Genomic DNA, 23,505 nt, shown 5'->3' on the forward strand with positions numbered 1-23,505 from the left:
AGACACACTTTTTCCTATCCAAGGTCACAGACTCCCTGAAATCTATCTACATATAAGTTAAGAAGCTCTGTTCTAAATGGAATCCTCAAAAAGGTGATTCTATAAAATTACCAAAGCTACTAAGCTAAGCTAAATCCACTTTAAGCAATACCATCACACTACCATAATACTTTTTTGAAATAATATTTTTTAAAAGACTCACTTAATAAAAATATAAAATAAACATCACTGACAAAGCAGGGAATCCAGATGAAGCTACTAGCATAAAAGTAGGCTTGTTCCCCCTCAACATAATAAAAGGGCAGTGAAGTAAGGAATTTTGTACCACAGAATTCTGCAACTGGTAGATTTTTTTTCAGAAAGGACTCTGGTCTACATCCAAGTCTTTCTGGAAAGAAAGGTGTCTACTTTTCCACAACAGGCTTCCAGGGAAGGGGATTTCCCTAGTTCCCATCTGTCTTTCCTGAATGTTTCTCCTTTTTCAGATCTCTGCACAGAATGTGGATTAGAGGCTCCTACCTGACCATCCCTATACCCTGGAGTGTAGGGGGTAGGGGTAGCTATAACTCTGTCTTTTCTTAGATGCCTCTCTTCCTGGTCCATCAAGAAAAGATAGAGGAGGAAACTCCCAAGCAAATTCATGAAAATAGGACCTAAGAACAAGCTAGGGTCACTAGCTCTGCCAGATTGACATGAGGGTAAAAACTGTCCAAGTCAGCTAAAAGGAGCTAAAACCCTGCCACCTCAGCATGTGAAGATATAGATTTCTTGGTTTTCATCTGGAGGGGAGGAGAAAGAAAAAGACATAAGAACAGATTTTTCCTTAATAGGAAATTGATTGCAAGACTGTCACTAGTTAAGTCGGCTATAAATCTGCAGCCAATGTGGCTTACTTGAAAAGTCAGAGTTTTTCAAATAACTGATGATCACATAATCAGGTATTATGGAACTTTCAGGAGCCAGAGGCAAGAGAACTGAGATGTACAAATCATCCAGCCCTTGGAATTAGAGGAATGGACTAAATGACAACATCTACAAAACCAGAAAGTGTTAAATGTCCACCGGTGGTTTCAATCCCTTGTCCTGTCCACTACCACCTGGTTCTGAGACAGAACAATCAGTGTGGGATCGGGAGAAAGCCAGGAAGGGAAAGAAACTAGAAAGGATATTTGGCCTGAGGAGATAAGAAACTATGATAGACTAAACTATAGGATAAGAATATTTAGTATTGCTACTACAGTGGGAGCATATGGATGTCTCACCATATTACTGTCAACCATGACACTGCATGAAAGCTCAATTTTCCCTCATTAATAAGTGAATTTTCACAGACTAAGGCTAGAAAAGCATTTGTTAAAATGTGTGTGTGTGTGTATACACACATACATACATACATACATACATATATATACACATATGTATTTCCAATTATGTCAGTTTTGGATGTTCTACTTTATTTTAAAACATCTTTATTGCTTTATTATGATGAAAGCCTCAAAAGCCAGAAATAGTTTCACATCTCTAGATTTCAGGGAAGCCCCACTCCTGGAACATTTATGTTAGGTGGGCAGGAAATGGCACACACTGCATGTGACTGAGTAGGTCTCTGAGCCAAATACATTTTTCAATTCTTCATGCATGTTTCTGCATTTCTTTTGGTGTAGAAAATTGTGAGTTTTACTGGGTATAAATTGCCATGTGACCTAAGACAAGTCACAAGTTTTTAGGGAGCTGGCCAGTGGACCTTACAATTCTTTCTAGCTATAACTCTATCATTCTAAACTTACTTGTACATGGTTACTGAATATCTGTCCCATGTGTGAGGAGGAGGAGAGAGATGGGAAAAAGAAGGATGAGAAGGAGAAAGATAAGGCAGAGGAGGAAGGATGAGGAAAAGGAGGGAAGAAGGAAAGAAGCAGATGGAAGAGGAAAGAAAGAAAGAAAGAAAGGAAGGAAGGAAGGAAGGAAGGAAGGAAGGAAGGAAGGAAGGAAGGAAGGAAGGAAAGACAAGGAGGGAGGTACGAAGAAAGAAGAGGGATGGAGGAAAGAAGAGAGAGGGGGAAAAGGAGGAGGGGGGAGGGAGGGAGGGAGGAGAGGGGGCGAGGGCAGAGAGAGAGAGAGAGAGAGAGAGAGAGAGAGAGAGGAGAGAGAGAGAGAGAGGAGAGAGAGAGAGAGAGAGAGAGAGAAAGGGAGGGGGAAGGAGAAAGTGATCAATTGGGGAAAAAAAACTTTTGAAAAGGAAGTAAATCTTCTAGTTAACAGGGAAAGCCTCCAAGGTTGATTTCTCCAGAAGCTCCCAGACTAGGAGTAACCCTAAATCAGTATGAGATGGGCAACAGAAAGAGCAATGTGTCTTCTAAGTCAAAGGAACTTCAAATCTTGGCTCTGCAATTTGCTACCAGTGACCCTGGCTAAGTCATTTAACCTAAGTCATTAAGTCACCTGCCAAATGAGGGGGTTGTGCTATTTTACCTCTAGGGTCTCTTCCACCTCTAAACCTATGACCACCATGAGATAAGAACATGACTTTTTCACAGTCTGGCGCTTCATTCCTCACTGTTTCTTTCCTGCAGTCTGGTCACTGGCACTGTGTAAACTCCTGCAGCACAGGGTTGCATCTTTTCTTGTATCCTTCATGGTGCCAGGGCACTTAATTCTGGACTCCATAATTTCATCGCTGTGATTAATTCCTCCACCAATGCAGATCACAGTTTCCTCCCTCTGCCTTATGAAGAATGTCCTTGTGAATCTGTAGGAACAACTAGTATTGCAAAGTTCTTAAGAGCCATCTAGTCCATACCCCTCATTTTATGGGTGAGAAAATTAAGACCTAGTGGTTAACTTATTTGCCCAAAGTTAAACAGGTAATAAGTATAGTGTATTAATAAGTGAATAAGTGAGATTTGAACCCATGTCTTTTAACTATAGAGTAAGTGATCTTTCCACCATACTATGCTATCTTTACTAGTTATTTGTAGCTGAAAAAAATGCACCCCCCCATGGTACCCCTCCTGGTGGTGGGCCTCTCTAAACATCAGCACTTAGAATAGTACCTGGCACATAGTAGGTACTTAATAAATGCATGTTCCCTGTCCTGGTTCCCCCTTTCCTAAGTTCCAGCAGGAGACAGTCACTGGACCAATACTCAAAAGCTCTTCCAGCTTGCATTCAGCATAGGCTTTTAGAATTCAGGGACCTCTTAGAGACCCAAAGAAGCATCAAGTCAGGACTTTAGTGGGGGTTAAGCTCATAGCAGGCACTAAATATTGGCGATCAATACAATCTTGCTGATTTGGGGGTGTGTCTCATTTGCAGAAACACTAACTCAGTTTTCTAGGGAAACAACCAAAATGTTAGAGGGGAATGTGTGCTGTCCACACTTCCATGCCTGCTATGTTTCTCAAAACTGATAAGTTCTTCCAACAGAAAAGTAATTGGTCTTCCTTTTCTATATTTTCAACTCTGTGTTTTCTATTTATTACCCTGAAGCAGCAAGGAACCAGATGTCATGAATGCAAACTCCTGATAAAGTGCCTGGCCATCAGGCAATGGCTAAAGGAGATTGTCGGCAAATTTATTATAACCAGAATCACAGGAGCATGAAAATTTTCAGTCATAGCTCATCTTCCCAACCTCACTTTAGTGCAGGGAGCTTGGAATGTTGCCTGTTCAGACTGATGGGCTTTCAGTTTAAACCACCCTGTTATATTTCAGCAATGGGCAGCCTACACCGATTCCTTTGTGAGGCAGAAGGAACTAGGCATCAAAGTCACTTAGAGCAGAAACCCCGAATCCAGAATTCTCTTCTCCAGGGGAACATGAGGGTAAACCATGGGAGCAGTGCCACCCAAACCATTCAGGGACAAAGAGGATTTAAGAGAAATGCAAACAGGGTTCGATCAATGTCTAGAAAACATATAACCATTTGGTATATTTTTACTGGGGCACTGAGAGCTTTGGAGAAGAAATGTCTAGCACAGTGAAGAGGACGCTAGAATTAGGACAACTAGGACCTTCTGCTATTCTCTAATTAACAACTCGTTTCTGTAGTGCCAAACTTTCATTTTACAAAAGGCTTTTCTCACTATCACCTTATAAGAGTGGTAATGTCACAGAGTGATATCTTGACTTGTGTTTGAACTGGATTTAAGTGATGAAGACTTGTACAAAGACATCAGCCTCTCTCTCTTCCACAGTCATTGAAATCCAGTGGCAAGACAAAAGTCAGGATGAAAGGGCGATGGCCTGGGATGCAGTGGATGACCTTGGCATCTTCTACGTCTGACCAAGCTCTAAGCACTCTACAGTACCTGCTTCAGCCACCTTAATGGCTATTGGAATAAATTATACTCAAATGCTCATTCTGCTGGGAGACATCTTCACATGCTTGGGGTACACATCTCTCTAACTCACTGAGTGGTTTGAGACCTGTTAGTTACCCTCAGCCTTGGTTTAGCCCATCTGCTGAGATGGTTTTACTGGGGTATGGCTCTTTTCAGGGCTGCTCATCTACCTGTCACCCAAATCTCACTTGTGGCTCCAAGACACAGTGCTGTGTAGGCATGCTATGATGGAGCCTATAGAGGCAGAAGCATCTTCAGAGGTGACCAAGCCCATTCCCTACCTGAAGCATGGATTCTGTCCACAGCACATGTGAGAACTTCCAGGAATCAAAAACGCACTGCCCGCCTAAGGCAATACATTTGCCTTTTGGACAATTTAAGTGTTACATGATCATCTGCTTATACTGAAACTAGATCTGTTTTCCTTTAATTTTTTCTCATTTATCCTAAGTCAACTCTCCAAAGCTAAAGAGAAAAGCCCAAACTTTCTTCCAGAGGGAGGACTCTTAAAATATTTTGTGACAACTATGATAGCCCCATAGTCCTCTCTTTTCTAGGCTAAACATCTTCAGTTCCTCCAATGAATCTCCGTACAGTCTAGTTTTGAGTCCCTTCATCATTCTAATTACTTTCCCCTGGACTGATTCCAGACTGACAATATCTTTTCTAAAATGTGCCACCCAGTCATCAAACATTTTATGAAAATTCATGGAACAGATCAGAAGTGCACACATACACACACACACGCATACAACAACATGTATGGAATAGCAATTATCGGTTTCATATACTATCATCTTTTATCTTCTACTTTGTATACAGGAAATGCTCTTTGTAAGGGTGTTTGGTTAAGTTTAAACAGTAAAAATAAATTGGTTTTATAAAACATGGCCTGCAGAACTGACTGCAGTGCTCAAGATGCACTCTGACTAGGGCAGAGGATGGCAAGCTTGTAGCCTCTGTCACTATGAATGATATACTGCAATTAAGGTCATCTAAGATAACTTTTGCTTTTTAGGATTCCTCTTCACATTTGTGAGTACTTATGGAATTAAATCATACCTCAGGATGAAGATTCTTAGCCCAGTAATTATCTTCCTGGTCTACCTGGAAGATGGAGGAAGGTCAAAGAGGCAAGGATTTCTAGGATAACAACTAACAAAAAGTGGGAAACCCCTGGGGTCCAAAGCTGGGCATAGAGGTGAAATAAGGGAAATTCTCAGGGAGCACTGAGGTAGAAAAACAGAAGGTTGTAGCAATTAGTGGTACCAGCCTGGAGGGAAGGGTCTCCGTGGCAGGGTCCTGTCCTTGGGTACGTTCTGTTTAACATGTTTATCAACGACTTGAATGAAGATAGATGGCTTGCTTACCAATTTTGTGGATGACACAAAGCTGAGAGGCGTAGGTAACATGCTAGATGACAGAATTGTAACACAGAAACATCTTGACAGGCTGGAGTGATAGCCCAATTTACTAAGATGGAATAAATGTTAAGTCCTGCACTTTGACAATTGATTTTTTAACTAAGTACAGAATAGGAAAGATGTGTCTAGACGACAGCTTTTATCAGACACACACACACGCACACACTCTCATACCTGGGATCTTCTGGTAGATGGTAAATGAGTCAATTGTTGTAAGGTGACAGTCCTAAAGTACAACCACTGCTTTTGCTCAAGAAACCCCAATGATTCCCTCCTGCCTCCAGAATAAAACACAAATTCCCCTGGGATTTGAGGAACCTTTACAATCTGACTCTACCCTGTCTTTCTAAGCTGATCACACAAGACATTCTAACCAAACTGGCCTGATTGCTCTTCCAAGCACAAACATTCCATCTTTTGTCTCTCCATCTTTGCACAGATCATCCCTCCATGCCTACAATACCTTCCCTCCCCACCTTGGCCTCATGACCCAAGCTCACCTCAGGAGCCAGATAAAGTGTCACCTACTACAAGAGGACTTTCCTGAGTGGGCCCTTCACTCGCTCCCAGTGCTTAGGGCCCTGCTCATAGAATTGCCTGTGTATTTTGTATTTCCCCGTTTGTGTATCTACTGTTTCTTCCCCCTCCCCTACAGTAGCACAAAAGCTTCTTAAGGGCAGGGACTGGTTTTATATTTGTATCTCAGGGCTTAGCTCATTGTTTATGCACATAGTAGGCAGAGAGGCCACACAGTGGGACTTGCAGTCAGGAAGACCTAAGTTCAAAACTTGCCTCAGGGCTGATACTATAAGCATTTGGGAGAGCAAGGAATAGTTTACCTGTCAGATTTATGGGAAAAGGAAGAATTCATGACCCAACAAGAGATAGAGAGCATTACAAAACACAAAATGAATAATTTTGATTATGATAAATTGAAAAGTTTTTGTACAAACAAAGCCAATGCAACAAAGATTAAGAGGGAAGCAGAAAATTGGGAATCTTTACAACTAGTGTCTTTGATAAAGGCCTCATATCTAAAATATACAGGAAACTGAGTTAAATAAATAGGAATACAAAGCATTCCCTAATTGAGATATGGTCAAAGGATATAAACAGGCAGTTTTCAGAGGAAGAAATTAAAGATATCTATAGGCATATTTAAAAAATGCTCTAAATCACTGTTGATGAGAGAAATGCAAATCAAAACAAATCTTAGGTATCACATCTCTCCTGTCAGATTGGCTAACATGACAAAACAGGAAAATGATAAATGCTGGAGAGGATGTGGGAAAACTAGAACATTGTTACATTGTTGGTGGAGTTGTGAATTGATCCAGTCACTCTGGAGAGCAATTTGGAACTATGCCCAAAGGGCTATAAAAATGTGCATACCCAAAGGGGCAGAGCCAAGATGGTGGCTGGAAAGCAGGGACTTGCTTAAGCTTCCCCCCAGGTCCCTCCAAGCACCTACAAAAATGGCTCTGAACAAATTCTAGAGCTGTAGAACGCATGAAATAGCAAAGGGAAGCAGGGCTCAAACCCAGGACAGCCTGGATGGTCCATGGGAAGGGTCTATTTGCATGGAGCTGGGAGCAGAGCAAAGCACAGCCCAGCATGGGCCACACCAGGACCAACCAGACCAGGAGCGGGGCAGAACAGGCGTATTGTCCCAAATCAGCGAGCTGTGGCAGTTACCAAACTTCTCAACCCACAAACACCAAAGACAACAGAGAGGGTTAGTGGGAAAAGAAGGTTAGTGGGACAGAGTGAAAGGAGTTCGCGGTTGGCCACTGGTGGGGGGGGGGGAAGCGACAGAGGTGGTGCAGCTCTGGGGCTGCTTCCAGAGCTACAGCTGCAGTTGCTTCCAGCCCCATGCCCACCTGGTGGGAGGAATTAAGCAGCAGATTAGAGCAGGAGTGCAAAGTCTGCTTTGCCCTGGCAGTTCTTGGGGGAGAAGGAGCTCTGGTGTGGCAGAACTTACTGTGTACAAGTAGCTCTGAAAATAGAAGCGCAGGCCTTCAAGCTTGGGACAAAATACTCTCTACTCTACAAGTAGTCATACCCTGACGAAAAACTCAAGGGTCAAGTAAGTTGGCTGGGAACATGAACAGGCAGCAAAAACAGACTCAGATTCAGAGTCATACTTTGGAATCTTTCTTTGGTGACAAAGAAGACCAAAGCATACAGCCAAAAGAAGTCAACAAAGTCAAACAGCCTACATCAAAAGCCTCCAAGAAAAATATGAATTGGTCACAGAAGAACTCAAAAAGGATTTGGAAAAGCTAAGTAAGAAAAGTAGAGGAAAAATTGAGAAGAGAAATGAGAGTGATGTGAGAAAACCATGATAAACAAGTGAATGACTTGCTAAAGAAGACCCCCAAAATACTGAAGAAAATAATACCTTAAAAATAGACTAACTCAAATGGCAAAAGAGCTCCAAAAGCCAATGAGGAGGAAAATGGCTTGAAAGGCAGAATTAGCCAAATGGAAAAGGAGGTCCAAAAGACCACTGAAGAAAATACCACCCTAAAAATTAGATTGGAGCAAGTGGAAGCTAGTGACTTTATGAGAAATCAAGATATTATAAAACAGAACCAAAGGAATGAAAAAATGGAAGACAATGTGAAATATCTCATTGGAAAAACCACTGACCTGGAAAATAGATCCAGGAGGGACAATTTAAAAATTATCCATGATCAAAGCCATGATCAAAAAAAGTGCCTAGATATCATCTTTCAAGAAATTATCAAGGAGAGCTGCCCTGATATTCTAGAGCCAGAGGGTAAAATAGAAATTGAAAGAATCCACTGATCGCCTCCTGAAAAAGATTCCAAAAAGAAAACTCCTAGCAATATTGTCACCAAAATCCAGAGCTCCCAGATCAAGGAGAAAATACTGCAAACAGCCAGAAAGAAACAATGTGAGTATTGTGGAAATATAATCAGAATAACACAAGATCTAGCAGCTTCTACATTAAGGGATCAAAGGGCTTGGAATGCGATATTCCGGAGGTCAATGGAGCTAGGATTAAAACCAAGAATCACCTACCCAGCAAAACTAAGTATAATGCTCCAAGGCAAAATATGAACTTTCAATAAAATAGAGGACTTTCAAGCTTTCTCAGTGAAAAGACCAGAGCTGAATAAAAAATCTGACTTTCAAACACAAGAATCAAGAGAGGCATGAAAAGGTAAACAAGAAAGAGAAATCATAAGGGACTTACTAAAGTTGAACTGTTTCGTTTACATTCCTACATGGAAAGATGATGTGTGTAATTCATGAGACCTCAGTATTAGGGTAGCTGAAGGGAATACACACACACACACACACACACACACACAGGGCACAGGGTGAGTTGAATATGAAGGGATGATATCATAAAATCAAATTAAGCGATGAGAGAGGAACATATCGAGAGAGGGAAAAAGGGAGAGATAGAATGGGGTAAATTATCTCACATAAAAGTGCCAAGAAAAAGCAGTTCTGTAGGAAGTGAAGAGGGGGCAGGCGAGGGGGAATGAGAGAATCTTGCTCTCATCAGAATTGACCTGAGGAGGGAATAACATACACACTCAATTGGGTATCTTACTCCACTGGAAAGAAAGAGGAAGGAGATAAAAAAGGGGGGATGATAGAAGGGAGAGCAGATGGGGGAGGAGGTAATCAAAAGCCAACATTTTCAAAAAGGGACAGGGTCAAGGGAGACAATTGAATAAAGGGGGACTGGATAGGAGGGAGCAAATTATAGTTAGTCTTTCAAAACATGGGTATTGTGGAAGGGTTTTACATAATGATACACATGTGACCTATGCTGAATTGCTTGCCTTTTTAGGGAGGGTGGGTGGGGAGGGAAGAGGGGAGAGAATTTGGAACTCAAAGTTTTAAAAGCGGATGTTCAAAAAAAAAGTTGTTTTTTGTATGCAACTGGGAAATAAGATATACAGGCAATGGGGCATAGAAATCTATCTTGCCATACAAGAAGATAAGGGAAAAGGGGATGGCAGGGAGTGGGGTGATGGAAGATCAGGCTGACTGGGGAATGGGGCAATCAGAATATATGTCATTTTGGAGTGGGGGGGAGGGTAGAAATGGGGAAAAATTTGTAATTCAAAATCTTGTGGAAATCAATGCTGAAAACTAAAATTATCAAATAAATAATAAAAAAAATTTAAATGTGCATACCCTTTGACCTAGCAATACCACTTCTAGGGCTGTATCCCAAAGAGATCACACAAGTAGGAAATGGATCAGTATGTACACACATATTCATAGCAGCTCTTTTTGTGGTGGCAAAGAACTGGAAATCAAGGGGATGCCCATCAACTGGGGAATCGCTAAACAAGCAGTGGTATATGAATGTAACGGAGTACTATTGTACTATAAGAAATGAGGAGCAGACAGACCTCATAGCAACCAGGAAAGACTTATATGAACTGATGCTGAGTGAGGGGAGCAGAACCAGTGATTATAGACACATAGTATCTGTAAGAACTAACTTTGATAGACTTGGCTCCTCCCATCAATGGAAGGTTCAAAGACAGTTCCAAAAGGCTCATGATGGAAAAAGCTATCCACATCCAGAGAAAGAATTATGGAGTCTGAATGCAGATGGAGGCAAATTATTTGCTCTCTTTTTTCCCTTCTTTTTTAGTTTAATTTCTTTTTTCTCATGGTTCATTCCTTTGGTTAGAATTCTTCTTTACAACTGGACTATTATGTAAAACAGTTCAGTGTGAAGATATATGTAGAACCTACATTGAATCACATGTCATCTTGGGGGGCAGGTGAAAGGAGAGCGAGGAAGAGAAAATTTGGAACCCAAAGACTTGTGGAACTGAGTGTTGTAAACTAAAAATAAAAAATAAATTTATAGAAAAAAAACTTGCCTCAGACAGTCCCTGGAGAAGCAACCCTGGGTAAATCATTTAACTTCTTTGTACTTCAGTTTCCTCATTTGTAAAATGAGGATAATAATAGTATCTATTCCACAGGATTGTTGCAAGGATCAAATTAAGACGAATAATAGCTAACATTTATATAGTGCCACCTATGTGCCTAGCATCGTGCTAAGTGATTTACAATTATTAGCTCATTTGATCCTTACAACACTCCTGGGAGGTGCTATTATTATCCCCATTTGAGGATTACCATCCCCAGATGAGGAAACTGAGGCAAACAGAAGTTAAGTGACTCGCCAGGGTAACATAGCTAGGAGGCGTTTGAGGATGGATTTGAATTCAGGTCTTCATGACTCTGGGCCTAGTACTCTACCCACTGAACCACCTAACCACAAAGAGCTATATGTATATGTCTGCATATGTATCTGTGTGTGTGTGTACACACATATATACACACAGATACGTATGTGTGCACACACGTGTTATTATCTATCATTATTATTATTAATGTCATTGTCATTAGGCACTTAATAAATGCTTCTTGTGTACTGATAAGACCAGAAAGAAAGACAGAATTTAGATCTAGATTAAAGGGACCTCCGAGGCTAATGATTCCAATTCTGTCACTTTGCAAATAAGGAAATGGGCCCAAAGATGTTAAAGAGAATTGCTGGAGAGACATCCACCTAGTAAACTTCTACCCTAGGATTTGCACCCAAATCTTCCCGACTCTCAGTCCAGAGCTCCACATGCTATAACACACTATCTTTCAGTCAAATGGCTATTACAGCAGTCACCAGACAATGAAATAAAAGCCAAAATGAAGCCAGTGAGAGGAGTACAGAAAAAAGATAAACCAGAAAGGCGCAAATGAAGGAAACGGCATTTATTTACCAATTACCATCAGACCAGGCACCGTGCTAAGAAGCTGTGGATACAAATATAAAAGATAAAACAGTCCCTGGCCTCAAATAGCTTCGGTTTTAATACAGGCGAGAACACAGCTACAGCAGAATGGAGGCTGGGAGGAAGTTTCAGTCTGTGGAGTCACAAGGATAGTGAGACACCCATAGGGCAGTCTTTTGTTCTTGCCAGTAGCAATGTGACTTATTGATTAGATTAGTATGCCCAGAATGGTGGGGGGGGGGGGCAAGTGAAGCATCTTGGCAGATGGTAAAGGGGCCTGAGCCAATGGCTAGATTGGATGTTCTATGAGTTCCATAGTTGAGGGTATTAAGTTCCCCACTGACTAAGCAGAAAGGGACGAGGACACAGATTTTTGAAGTCCACTGTGTGAATTGATTGAGTTCTGCTTCATATACATATAAGATAGTGTAGGGGAGAAAAAGACTTGAATCTGCTACTAACTAGTTGTATGGACTTAGGTTTGCCTCCTGACCACCCTGTATGTCAGTTTGCTCATCTGTAAAACGGAGCTGATAGTAACTAACCTGCCTGGCTCTGAGTGAAAGTGCTTGGAAAACTATCACATGCTCCATAATAAAAGTGAGTTATGATTATTTTAAGAGAATCTAATTATTTGGCCTTTCGTTGATGTAGCTTCATGAGTAACGGACAGGGAGTGGGAAGCTGTTAGGAGAGGGAGGTAGCTTCATCTGGTAGGCTGGGCTGATCCACACCTACAATGAGAGAATGTTTAAGTCGTCTCTCTCTTGTGCTTTGTTGGGGCCGCTGAGCTACATCCTGTCTCCCATACAGCATCTCTTTCCCAGTCACACACTGGACCTGGCAAGTTGATACAACATAACTGTTTAGCTGCCCTGCAGTGAATCAGATCTTCCGAGAAACAGCGGGCTGCGGAATTGTCCATCCCTGTCCTCTGGCTTTCTATCCAATTACAAAGTAACCTGCTACATACCAGGGCAGGGCAGGGACGGGCTCCCAGGCAGCTCATCCAGGAGTTATTCACAGTCCCTGGCTCACTTTCAGCTTGGGAAAGCAGGCATCTGTTCTGTTTTAGCAACAGAGCAGCTCAGTTCCCTAATACCTCTGTACAATTTAAAATAAAAAGGCATACAAAACGTCGCCCACTCGAAAAATAAATGCCACTCAAGTGGGTGAGAGATCTTTAATTCTGTCTCAGGCACTATTTAATGTGGCAAATCATGGCTATCTGCTAGGAATTTTCTCTTATCAAAGCCTCAAAATAACTAGCATTTATGAAGTGCTTTAGGGTTTGCAAAGGACTTTAAAAATATTTTCATGTTATCCTCACAATAACCCTGGGGGGTAGGTGCTATTATTATCCCCATTTTACAGATGAGAACACTCATCTTGGTCAAGGGATGTGCCCAAGGTCCCAGAGTTAGGCATCAAAACTGTCTCTGTGAGAAAACTCTCAAAGTCTTTCTCCAGTGAGGGAGGTGGGAATGCCTTTTGTTATATCCATTTCACAAATAAATTCTCTGGGAGACAGTTTCTTCAAGTGATCAGATCAAGGTGACACAAAATCAGGGTTCAAATTTACTCACCATAAACTCAGTCATTTATTGGCTGCTCATTATTTGTCCCAAAATGTTCTATAAAACATAAATAAAATAAATATAAAATATAGCTCTCCAGAAGTTTACAATTAGGGAGACAAGACATATGCAAGACCACAGATGGTTGACTGTCCATGAGTAGTTGAGGAAACAAATGAAACAGAGATCAGCAGAGGGAGAAGCCAGTTGGGGCTGGAATGGGCAAAGAAGTCTTCCTGGCAAATGCAGCATGAGAAGAATATTAAAGAAGGGGTAGGCCTAGGCAAGTCAATCCAATAAACACCATTTTCTCCCCACTGGAGCAACCTGGGTCCATGGAATGGATTGATGATCACTGATCCATCTAGCAATTAATCTCCACCCACTATGGAAATCCATGCAAATAAGGTACTTTGCCAAATCAGACGAATCTCCTCTACATTTGAGCAACAAAGACCTCTTTCCTGAATGCCTTATTTAACCAAACTAGTCCTTGCTTCTCTTGAGAAAGGACAATGGAAAACAAAAGGATCAGCGGCAAGGAGAGGCTGAAGGCAAGAAAAATAATGCAAGTGTGAAGAGAGGGAAGTGGAAATTAAAGGGAAAAAGAGAGCTATTTGGAAGAAACTTCCCATTTCTTCCCCAAATTCCAGTATCTTATCTCCAACTGCTTACTGGATGTCCCAATCGCAACCCAAATTAACCAATCTCCCTGAATCACTCATTCATGTGGATGGTTCCTCCAGTCTCCTAATCACTCAAGGCTCAAAACCCTACAAGTCTTACTTAACCTTTCCCTCTTCTCCCAGCCCCCAACTCTTATCTAATCATTAAGTCCTAGACCTTCTATCTCTCTAACACTTCTTATGTACCACCTTCTCTTCCATTCACCCTAATCCATGTTCTCATCGTCTCTTACCCTAACTAATGCAGGTCTCCAACCTGGTCTCCCTGGCACTATTCAGTAAACACCCTGCTGCAGATTGTTTTTCCTAAAGCAGAGTTTTAATCATATCATCTACTGCTCAAAAACTTTAAATGGCCCTTCACAGACTACAGATTACTGCCCAAACTCTTCAATGTGGTTTTCAAATTCTACTTCAAATGGCGATCTTTCTAATCTTATTTCAGAATAAGGCAAACGGATTACTTACTACTTCTCAAATATACCTAAGGCTTTCTGACTTCCCTGTCTTTCGCATATGCCATTTACTTGGAACGCTATCTTCCTGATTCCCTATTTGTCACAAACTCTACACTTCGTCCCTCAAGTACAGGGGCATACTTCTTGATGAAACCTTCCCTGATGCTCTCAACAGGAAGAAATGTCACCTCTCTCTCCTCTGGATCCCACCAACTCTTTGTTTATTCCCCTCTTCAAACTAATGCCAACCTCCTCATGCACTATGGCTCTAGGTCCTTCTCACCCTGTCTCCCAAATGAATAATACTCTGCTCAGTGAAGAAGGGGACTGAATTTTTCCCATTTTTGTATCATTGCAACACCAGGAATGCAATGATTTATATTGAATATTCAATGCATTGAAAATTAAAGAATATGAAAAATTCACATTACACAGATGTTGATATGCATCATAATGGGAGGGCAGCCCATTGACTTAGTTCACTGACATGTACACTTTAGAAAAACAAGGCACAATGACAATAGATAGAGTAGGAGGAAAAGAGTTAGGAAACTACATAGCATTTACAATGGTACTTCCCCAAAAGTGTCACACAGATTTCACATTAACATGCAAAGTTTCCTAGTGACTTGACGTAGTTGTGAATCCTGCAGCAGTGGAGTCTTACAAGCACTGATGTTACAAATGAGTCAAAAGAGAAAACAGGATCAAATGCTATAAGGAATTAATGATGATTTGAGCATGAGAAGTAGCACAAACAATATTAAAGGAAATCTTTGAATGGAAAAAGAGATGGGTTCATCATATAACCAAAAAAGGGATAATAGATAAGACAACCCAAGTTGTATACTAATATTCCCAAAAATATTTTTAAAAAATGACAAGAATACCTTTAGCAGGTGAAAAAAGCCTGAATGGTGGATTCATTAAAAAAAGACAAAGTTTTTTTTAAAGGCACTAATGTGTGGCACTGGCAGAGGGATTACAAACACATGAAATTCTGTAGGTTTCAAAGTGCAAAATAGTAAACTACAAGAATGAGATTGCTTACATGGCATAAAGTAACAATTTACATAGTATTTCAGGGTTAGCAAAATGCTTTACAAATATCTCATTTGATCTTCACAATAGCCCTGGGAAGTAGGCGCAAATGTGTCTAGACTGGGAGACTGAAAGACTTGTTAGTGGTGATACCACTGAGGGGGACATATTGGAGAAAGGGAGCCATTTTGGGAGCAGGGAAGTTACATAAGGGTTCATGTCCTGTAGACAGGTGGAAATAAGGTACTGATGAAAAATCCGGGCTGGAAGATGCTTGACTTGGGAGTCATCTGTGATTCTTAAAGCTACAAGAGAAGATAAGCTAATCCAGGGAATTAAGAACTCCACAGTGCATCACGTGATCACATCTCAATATTCAATCAAATCCTCACACATAATTTAACCTCCTTATATAATCCAGGAGTGATTTCCTGACATCTGGAGTGAGATTTTTGCTGTGATGATATTGTCTGTATATTTCAAAACTCTCAACCAACATTCCCTTCTGTTGGCATGGAAAAGTGAAAATTAACTACATCATTTGGGTGTTTATTTCACATAACCCTGGGAAAGGAGCTTGTGTCCATATAACTTAATATGGACCAGTGTTTACTATAGTACCATGCAGATCAACATTCCATTAATGTTCTCTACTTAGTAAACATTTATTAAGCACCTACTATGTCCCAGGCACTTTTCCTAGAGATACAAAAAGAGCCAAAAGACAGCCCCCACTCTCAAGGAGCTCACAATCTAATGGTGGAGACAAGCAAACAAATATGTACAGACAAACTATAGATGAGATAAATAGGAAATAATCAACAGAAGGAAGGCATTAGAAGTAAAAGTGGTTGGGAAAGGTTTCCTGTAGAAAAAGGGATTTTAGTTTGGACTTAAAGGAATCCAGGGAAGCCAGTAGGCAGAGATGAGGAGGGAAAGCATTCTAGACATGGGGGACAGAAAGAGAAAATGCCCAGAGCTGAGAGAGAGAAAATGTCATATTCGTGGAACAGCAAGGAGGACTGAAGAGTATGTGGTGGGGAGTAAGGTGTAAGAAGACTGGAAATGTAGTGGAAAGGGGCAGCTAGCTAGATTATGAAGGGCATCCAACACCTAAGAGAGGATTTTGTATTTGATATTTCCTAGTTGTTCTCTTTCCACATTATGCCTCTTTTACTCAGCTGTCTTCTCACCCTAGAACATCTGTCTGCCAAGCCAGTCCCCTTCTCTCATTGGCGAGTTCCTTCCAGAGCCTCCATTGGCCAGGTTTCATTCCCCTCTCCTAGCCCTATTTCTAACTCTCTAGAGCAGGGGTGGGGAAGCTGTGGCCTCTAGGTCCTGAAGTGCAGCCCTTTGACTGAATTCAAACTTCACAGAACAAATCCCCTTCATAAAAGGTTTGTTCTGTAAAACTTGGACTTGGTCAAAAGGCTACAGCAGAGGACCTAGAAGACCACATGTGGCCTCAAGGCCACAGCTTCCCCACCCCTGCTCTAGACTTTGCCACCATGCCCCCATGCAGGTCTCCTCCTATCCCCTTTCAGCCCCTTTTTATGTGTTGTTCCCCTCATTAGAATGCAAGCTCCTTGAGGGAAGGGATCGCCTTTCTTCTTGCTCATATTTGAATCCCGAACAATTACCACAATGCCTGGCACACAGTAAGTATCTAATAAACATGTGTTGCTCTTCTGCCTAATATTACAGAAGGAGAGGTACAGGAAAAAAGGCTAGAGATGGGAAAAGTTCTAACCAGAAATATCTTTAAGTACTGTGGAAATATAGCTTATAAGTACATTCCTGGCAGCCCTTCCTTAAAATATTCCTATTACTTCTGATGTATTAGCACCACCACACAGAAAAAGGCAATTATTAAGTATCAAATTATGCCTTAGGACTTTCTCCCTCTATAGGGAACTCCACATACGCAGAATCCTTGACATCTAAGGAGTTTTCAGTCTAAGGTTTAGTTCCATTCATCATCAGTCAAGGCCATTTACAGCCAGAACACTTACAGTTTCATCTTCAAGTTTAAGATGGAGAATCTTCTCACCCTCCTTGTAGTCCTTTACTATCTCTGCTGATCGCCATACTTCATCAGGATCAGGGATCCAAACCCTTGTGAACTGCAAGACAAGATAATAAGCAGGTCAAACTCAAAGTCTAACTTTCAAAGTGTTTCCTTAGATATTCTTTTTTTTAATCAAATTTTATTTTTTTCAATTAGAAAAAAAATATTCATTCTCTCCCTCCCACCTTCTCCCACATTGAAAAAGAAAAAGAAAATCCCTGTTACAAAGATATATACTCAAACAAAACAAATCAGCACATTTGACATGTCCAAAAGAAAATATATCTCAATGTGCACCAAGCCTATCATCCCTCCCCCATGTGGGTATCATGTTTCTTCACTAGTCCTCTGGAATCATAATTGGTCTTTGTGTTGACGAGAGCTCCTAAGCCTTTCAAAGTTGTCTGTCTTTACAATATTGTTGTTACAAATCATTCTTCTGGTTCTGTCCACTTTACACTGCATCGTTTCATAAAAGTCTTTCAAGGTTTCTCTGAAATTGTCCCCTTCATCATTTCTTACACCACCATAGTATTCCACCACCTTCATATACCAAACTTATTCAGCCATTCCTCAACTGATGGGCACACCCTTAGTATCCAGTTACTTAAAATAACAAAAAGAGTTGCTACGAATACATTGTTTTTGGACATAGAAGCCTAAACAATCCTGAGAAAAGAGAAAAAGCTAAGATAAAATAGTTCTCAATGGATTTTCCTTACTGTAAGATGCAGTATACCAAGATGCCCAGGTTACAAGGAAATAACTCACAACAGAGACTGACTTAAGGTGCTAGGCTGAGAGAACTCAAGGGGTCTGTATTCCTTCTCCCCTCAAGAAATAACTCAAATATCAAAAAGAAGTGAAATAACTTTTAAGAAACCACAAAAGAAATCAAAATTCAACCCAAGTAAAAGGCAGCAAAGGAAAGAGTACAAATAAAAATATTATACAGCCATAAAATCTGTTAAAGTACTAAAAGTAACAGAGACAAAAGAAGAAGCTTATACAAGATATCTATCCCCAGATATGTCCTCAAATGGATAAATGACCCATGCCCAGAAATTAAGAAAGAACTGCCAAGCCTAGGAGAAGCATAAAACCAAATTTTTGAAAAAGCTTCAAGTAAAAAAAAATCCCATGAGGAAAGATTTAAATAGTAAGAAAAAAGGATAAAAAGTAATAATGAAGAAAATGAATAATATATACAATGGAATAAATATCCTTTCCTAAGACCATAAACTAGATTTAGTATAAAAGAAAACAGAATTCCACACAATGTAGAGCATTTTGCTACTTCTACATGAGCAAAGAATATAACTAAATCATTCAAAATATGGGAAAACATGTGGATCCAACTGACAAAACTGAAAGACCATGATATAAATTACTGACATCCTAGAGAATATGGAAAAACAAAAGTTTTGGAGTCTGTATTTTATTCAATGATCAAAGATCCCACAGATCCAGAAAGTTAACATGCCTAGACACATCATTGTTAAATTCCGGTGCTGTGCAGATAAACAAAAAAATATTATTATAAATTGTAATAATAATAATAATAATAATGTTACCAGAAGTAGTGGAGTGTAACAAAAACTAAACATTTGAGAGGCAAACTCTGAGGAGTTTACAAAAGAATAAACCCATTTTTAAAGTCTTCCAACAACAAACAATTTACCCAATCACATGGAATACACTAAAGTAACGGGGAAAAATATACATATGTATGTGTGTGCATGCGTGTGCGCGTGCACATTTCTATATTTAACCAAGAATTAAGAACAACTGAAATGGCAACATAATAATATTGAAATAAGTAAATATGCAAAGTACGCAAGAGCGATCTCCATTAGAGAATTTCCTAACATGCAGATTATTGCTGTTGTTTGTCCTTCATTCTCGAAGAGGACCATGGCATCAGGAAGCTGATGCTATGACTTGCAAGTAAATTGGATTTAAGTGAGGGAGGGCTGAGCAAAGTCACCAGCCTCACTTTCTCCTCTAGAGCCATCTGAGTCCAGTGGTAAGATGAAGATCAGGACAACAGGAAATGGCCCTCCTGATGCACAGAAAATTTAAGTGACTGCCCCAAGGTCAAAGAGTTATTAGTTGTTAGAAATGTAATTTTAGTTCATGTCCTTTCTTCATGACACCAGGCTACCTCTAATGCACCGAATCAAAAGGGTGGACAGTGATTTGTCCAAGTAGACAATATACTTCTTCAAAGACAAACTTCAAAATAATTTTGACAAAAACCAAGGAAGAAATGAAGACAAGAGGAATGAATATCTGATGCTAATGATTAGAATGAGCAAATATGTCAAAAATGACAATGCTGCCCAAATTAAATTACAGCCTTAATGCAGCAATGTAATTACGAGCCATGATTCCAAAGGGCCAATGATGAAGCGCACTATCCACATCCAGACAGAAAGCTGATGGCCTCAAAATGCTGCAAAAAACATGCATTTTGAAAGATAGTCAATGTGAGAATTAGCTTTGCTCAACAGAGCATGCTTGTTATGATTTTGTTTTTATTTCTTTTTTTTATTCATAGGGAAGGACTTCAGGTAGAGGAGAGAAGGGAGGGGTAGGGATAGAGTAGCCAAAATGAAAACCGAGGAAGAAAAGGTCATTTAAGCATATTTTTTAAATGCACAGAAGAGAACAGAAGCCTAGAAATGATCACAGACAAGCAGGATGGATTTGAAATTACACTGAATTATATATATAAAAATAAAAGCAAGCAGTACATAACAGAGACACAAAGTTTCATGCAAAAATGATTTTAAAAGGTTACATATACTCACACTTCAAAATAAAGGGGAATGAAATCACGATCCGATAATAATTGCTGGGATAGCTATAGGTTAACACAATAAAGTAACCATATTGGCAATGTAAAAATTTTTATGTCATTTTGTTTTAAACCTAGACAAAAAGGATGATATGTTTGTCTCAACTGTAAAGGGAGGACATTTTTATTATTAATGAGGAAATGCACTTTTCTCTTTCCTTAGAGAGATGACAGCTGCTGTAATCTGGTTTTGTTGGATTTTTTGTTTTGAAATAAGTGAAGATTCACTGAGGTTTGAGAAGAGTACACAGTGCTTAGGGAATGGAAGATGGTAAGGTATGTCCAGAAATGATGATATGAGAACAGAGTATATGAAGAAAACTTTATTTTATATTATAAAATCACCTTAATGTTCCACTCTGGGTGCATGTCAAGGGCCTTGCCACAGAATTAACAAAAAGCAAGAGAGGCAGTTCAATCTTCCAAGAGCCCAGGAATCTCTGTTGGTGTGCTCTCCACTGCATTCAGGTAGTGAAGGAAAGTTCTTTTACAAGTCACAAGAAAGTAATTAGTGGAACAAACATTTAAAATGTGTTTTTAAATGTTTCTAATTGGTTAATGGCAACCCTGCCAAAATCAGCTCTGTAGCTATTAAAATAACAGCCAGGAAATTATCCAAGTCAAAATCTAAATGTCGCTGAATGTCTCATAAAGATGTGTTTGTGTGTTCTGTAAATACTAACATTCAGCAAAAAAATAATAAATCCCACTTAATCTCTCACACACCATCCTGGTTTGTAGTCACAACTTCATTAACTGTCCCAGTTTTGCCAGTGAGGCATTTAGCCTTGGGTTAAGTGGTCATGCAGGTAAGCAACATCATTACCTAGCCTAATTTCCATCTAAGCTAACCCATTAAAAATAGCACTTCTCATCTGTACTTTTTTAGTTCTTTAAGCAAGTTCTCTGGAAATGCTGATGAGGTCAATGTTATATAGATCTACTATCTTGTCACCAGCATGGGTGGGGAAGAGAAAGAGAAGGAAAATGAGAGGGAGAGGGAGAAGGAGAAGGAAAAGTTGAGGGAGAGGGAAATGAAGAGAGAGAGAGAAAGAGAATGAGAGTGGGGAAAGGAGAGAGAGGAGCAATGGGGGAAGGAGAGAGGTGGGGAAGGAGAGAGGGAGAGGGAGGGAGAGGGAGAGAGAGAGAATATTCCCCTACTGCATTCCCTACTGCAAAAAGGATTTTCTTTCCTATATCCCAACAGCCTTTTGGAAACTACAGATTTCTAATATGAATACCCTATTTTGATACCGATATCAATCACAACGCCGTCCACTTTGAATAGTCATCTATATGAAAGTTAGACTCTATAAACTTGAATTCTTGACATTCCATCCCACTGATGAAGAGCAAATACTATTTGTTCTTGGCAATGGGGTAGAGGCACCTCAGGATATCTCCATAATCACCTCCCTGTTTCCAAGTAAGCTTTCCCTAAATTCTGACAGCAGAAATATCAAGCCCCTGCTCACTATGAAATCTCCAGAGGAGACTTGACAGACTCTTCTGCTAAGCTGTGTTTAACAACCTTTACTGTCAGCTAGTTCCTCTTCACAATCCTACCTGTCATCTTTTGCTGTCACTGATACCCACCACTCGACTCCATTGACCTTTCATTGAGGTGCTGCTTGTGAAACTTTCATTATACTGCTCATCTGTGGTCTCTCTGAAGTGATCCACAGCATTCCTGAAGCCCAGTTCTGAATTATGTAACCAAGGATCTCCCATCACCAGATAAGGCATAGCACTCATCACTCTAATACAAAACAGCACCTGCATTCAAACCCCCAATACATGGGAAACAGTGCAGAAAAGTAAATGGACCAGACTTGTCCTTCTTCCCCTTCAAAGGTCCTGAGTTTGGGTGATGTTGAACTGTGATCATCAAGTTGCCAATGAGGCAGACTGGGCTTATAAGTTGGGACCAGAGTTAGCTTGGGACGGATAGCTTTTGGGCAAATCACTCAAGTTTATCATCATGACATAAAAATTGAGTGTCAGAGTCTTGAGTTAAATTTTGTGTTATTTAAGTCTTCTTGAATTATTAACTTTTCACATATAGTTGTCTTGTGTCTTCAACTAGACAGAAAGTTTCTTTACAGGGACAGAGGTGTGCCACTTCCTAATAAATGTAACAGAACTAGCATAGTGCCCTGTACCAAAAAGTACTACACAAATATTTGCTGGTTAATCACTCTGGACTTTTTCTCTCCTCATTTGTAATATAGTGACTGTAATACATGTTCCTATTAACCTCCTTGGGATGCTATGAAGATAAGAGAAAGACAGGAAAGGACTTGGGAATACAAATGCCACATAAATGTAAGACATTTTTAGCTTATTTTAATTAATAAGATGTTTCTGGTGTCTTTTTTTTTAATGAAGTCCAATAACATTTCAATGCTGAGTTGAGCCTTGAAAATCACTTGATAACCCTATTACTTAATTTATTCTTACTGGCTTACTGCACCAGCAATGTTGAGTCAAGCTACACTTATTTCAATGAATGAGGTAGGGAGTGGGTGGAAGCCAACAACCTTATTTACCTAATAAATTTGCCTCTACAATGTAATTTAATAAACAGAAACTATAGGAAATGTGGGAGTTAGTCTGAATTATGAATAAAACAAACTAACCAACCTATCTCTAAATTATAAAAAAATCCTTCCCACCCCCCTCCACCTCACCAAAAAAATCACAGAGCAGGGCACAAAAGAAATGAAAGTATAATTATGTTGTTCTCTCTCAGCAGGGCCTGCTCTCAAGAAGCTTATATTCTACTAGTAGGGAAAATATAACATATAAACATATAAGTAAAATCAAGGTTATCTGTGGAGGGAGACAAATTCACAACTGAAGTATCAAGGAAGACATCATGGAGGAGATGGTATCTGAGATGAGTTGAGGGGCAAGAGTATTCCAATGAAATTCTACTTGTCCTATCTTTCAAACTCCATGGACCCTCATCCACATGTGGTGGTGGTGGTGGTGGTGGTGATGATAATTTCCCCTTTGGTATATTTACCAGCTATAAAAGGAACATTCCTTTCACTCCGGGACAACTGCTATAACATTAACTTCCTCAATGGTCTACTTGTATCTCAAAAGATAATACTATATTCCCATAAGGCAATAGACACACGGAGATAAGACAAGCTTGCTCCTGAATGACCCAAATACAAAACCACCTTATTGTAATGATATTTACTTCCATTTGATTGAAATAAGCAAAATGACAGGC

The 23,505-nt window shown here is 40.0% G+C and overlaps 1 protein-coding gene across 1 annotated transcript in view; it reads right to left on the minus strand.

Moving 5' to 3' along the window:
- The window catches only part of MYO5B (myosin VB), a 549,419-nt gene that overhangs the window by 343,313 nt on the left and 182,601 nt on the right, over positions 1–23,505 (minus strand). The window contains exon 2 of the mRNA XM_036756694.1: positions 17,346–17,456. Coding sequence (XP_036612589.1) covers positions 17,346–17,456 — 111 coding nt within the window. The remainder of the gene's footprint in view (positions 1–17,345; positions 17,457–23,505) is intronic.

The sequence above is a fragment of the Trichosurus vulpecula genome, chromosome 1 (genome assembly GCF_011100635.1).
Source record: "Trichosurus vulpecula isolate mTriVul1 chromosome 1, mTriVul1.pri, whole genome shotgun sequence".
Lineage (NCBI taxonomy): Eukaryota > Metazoa > Chordata > Mammalia > Diprotodontia > Phalangeridae > Trichosurus > Trichosurus vulpecula.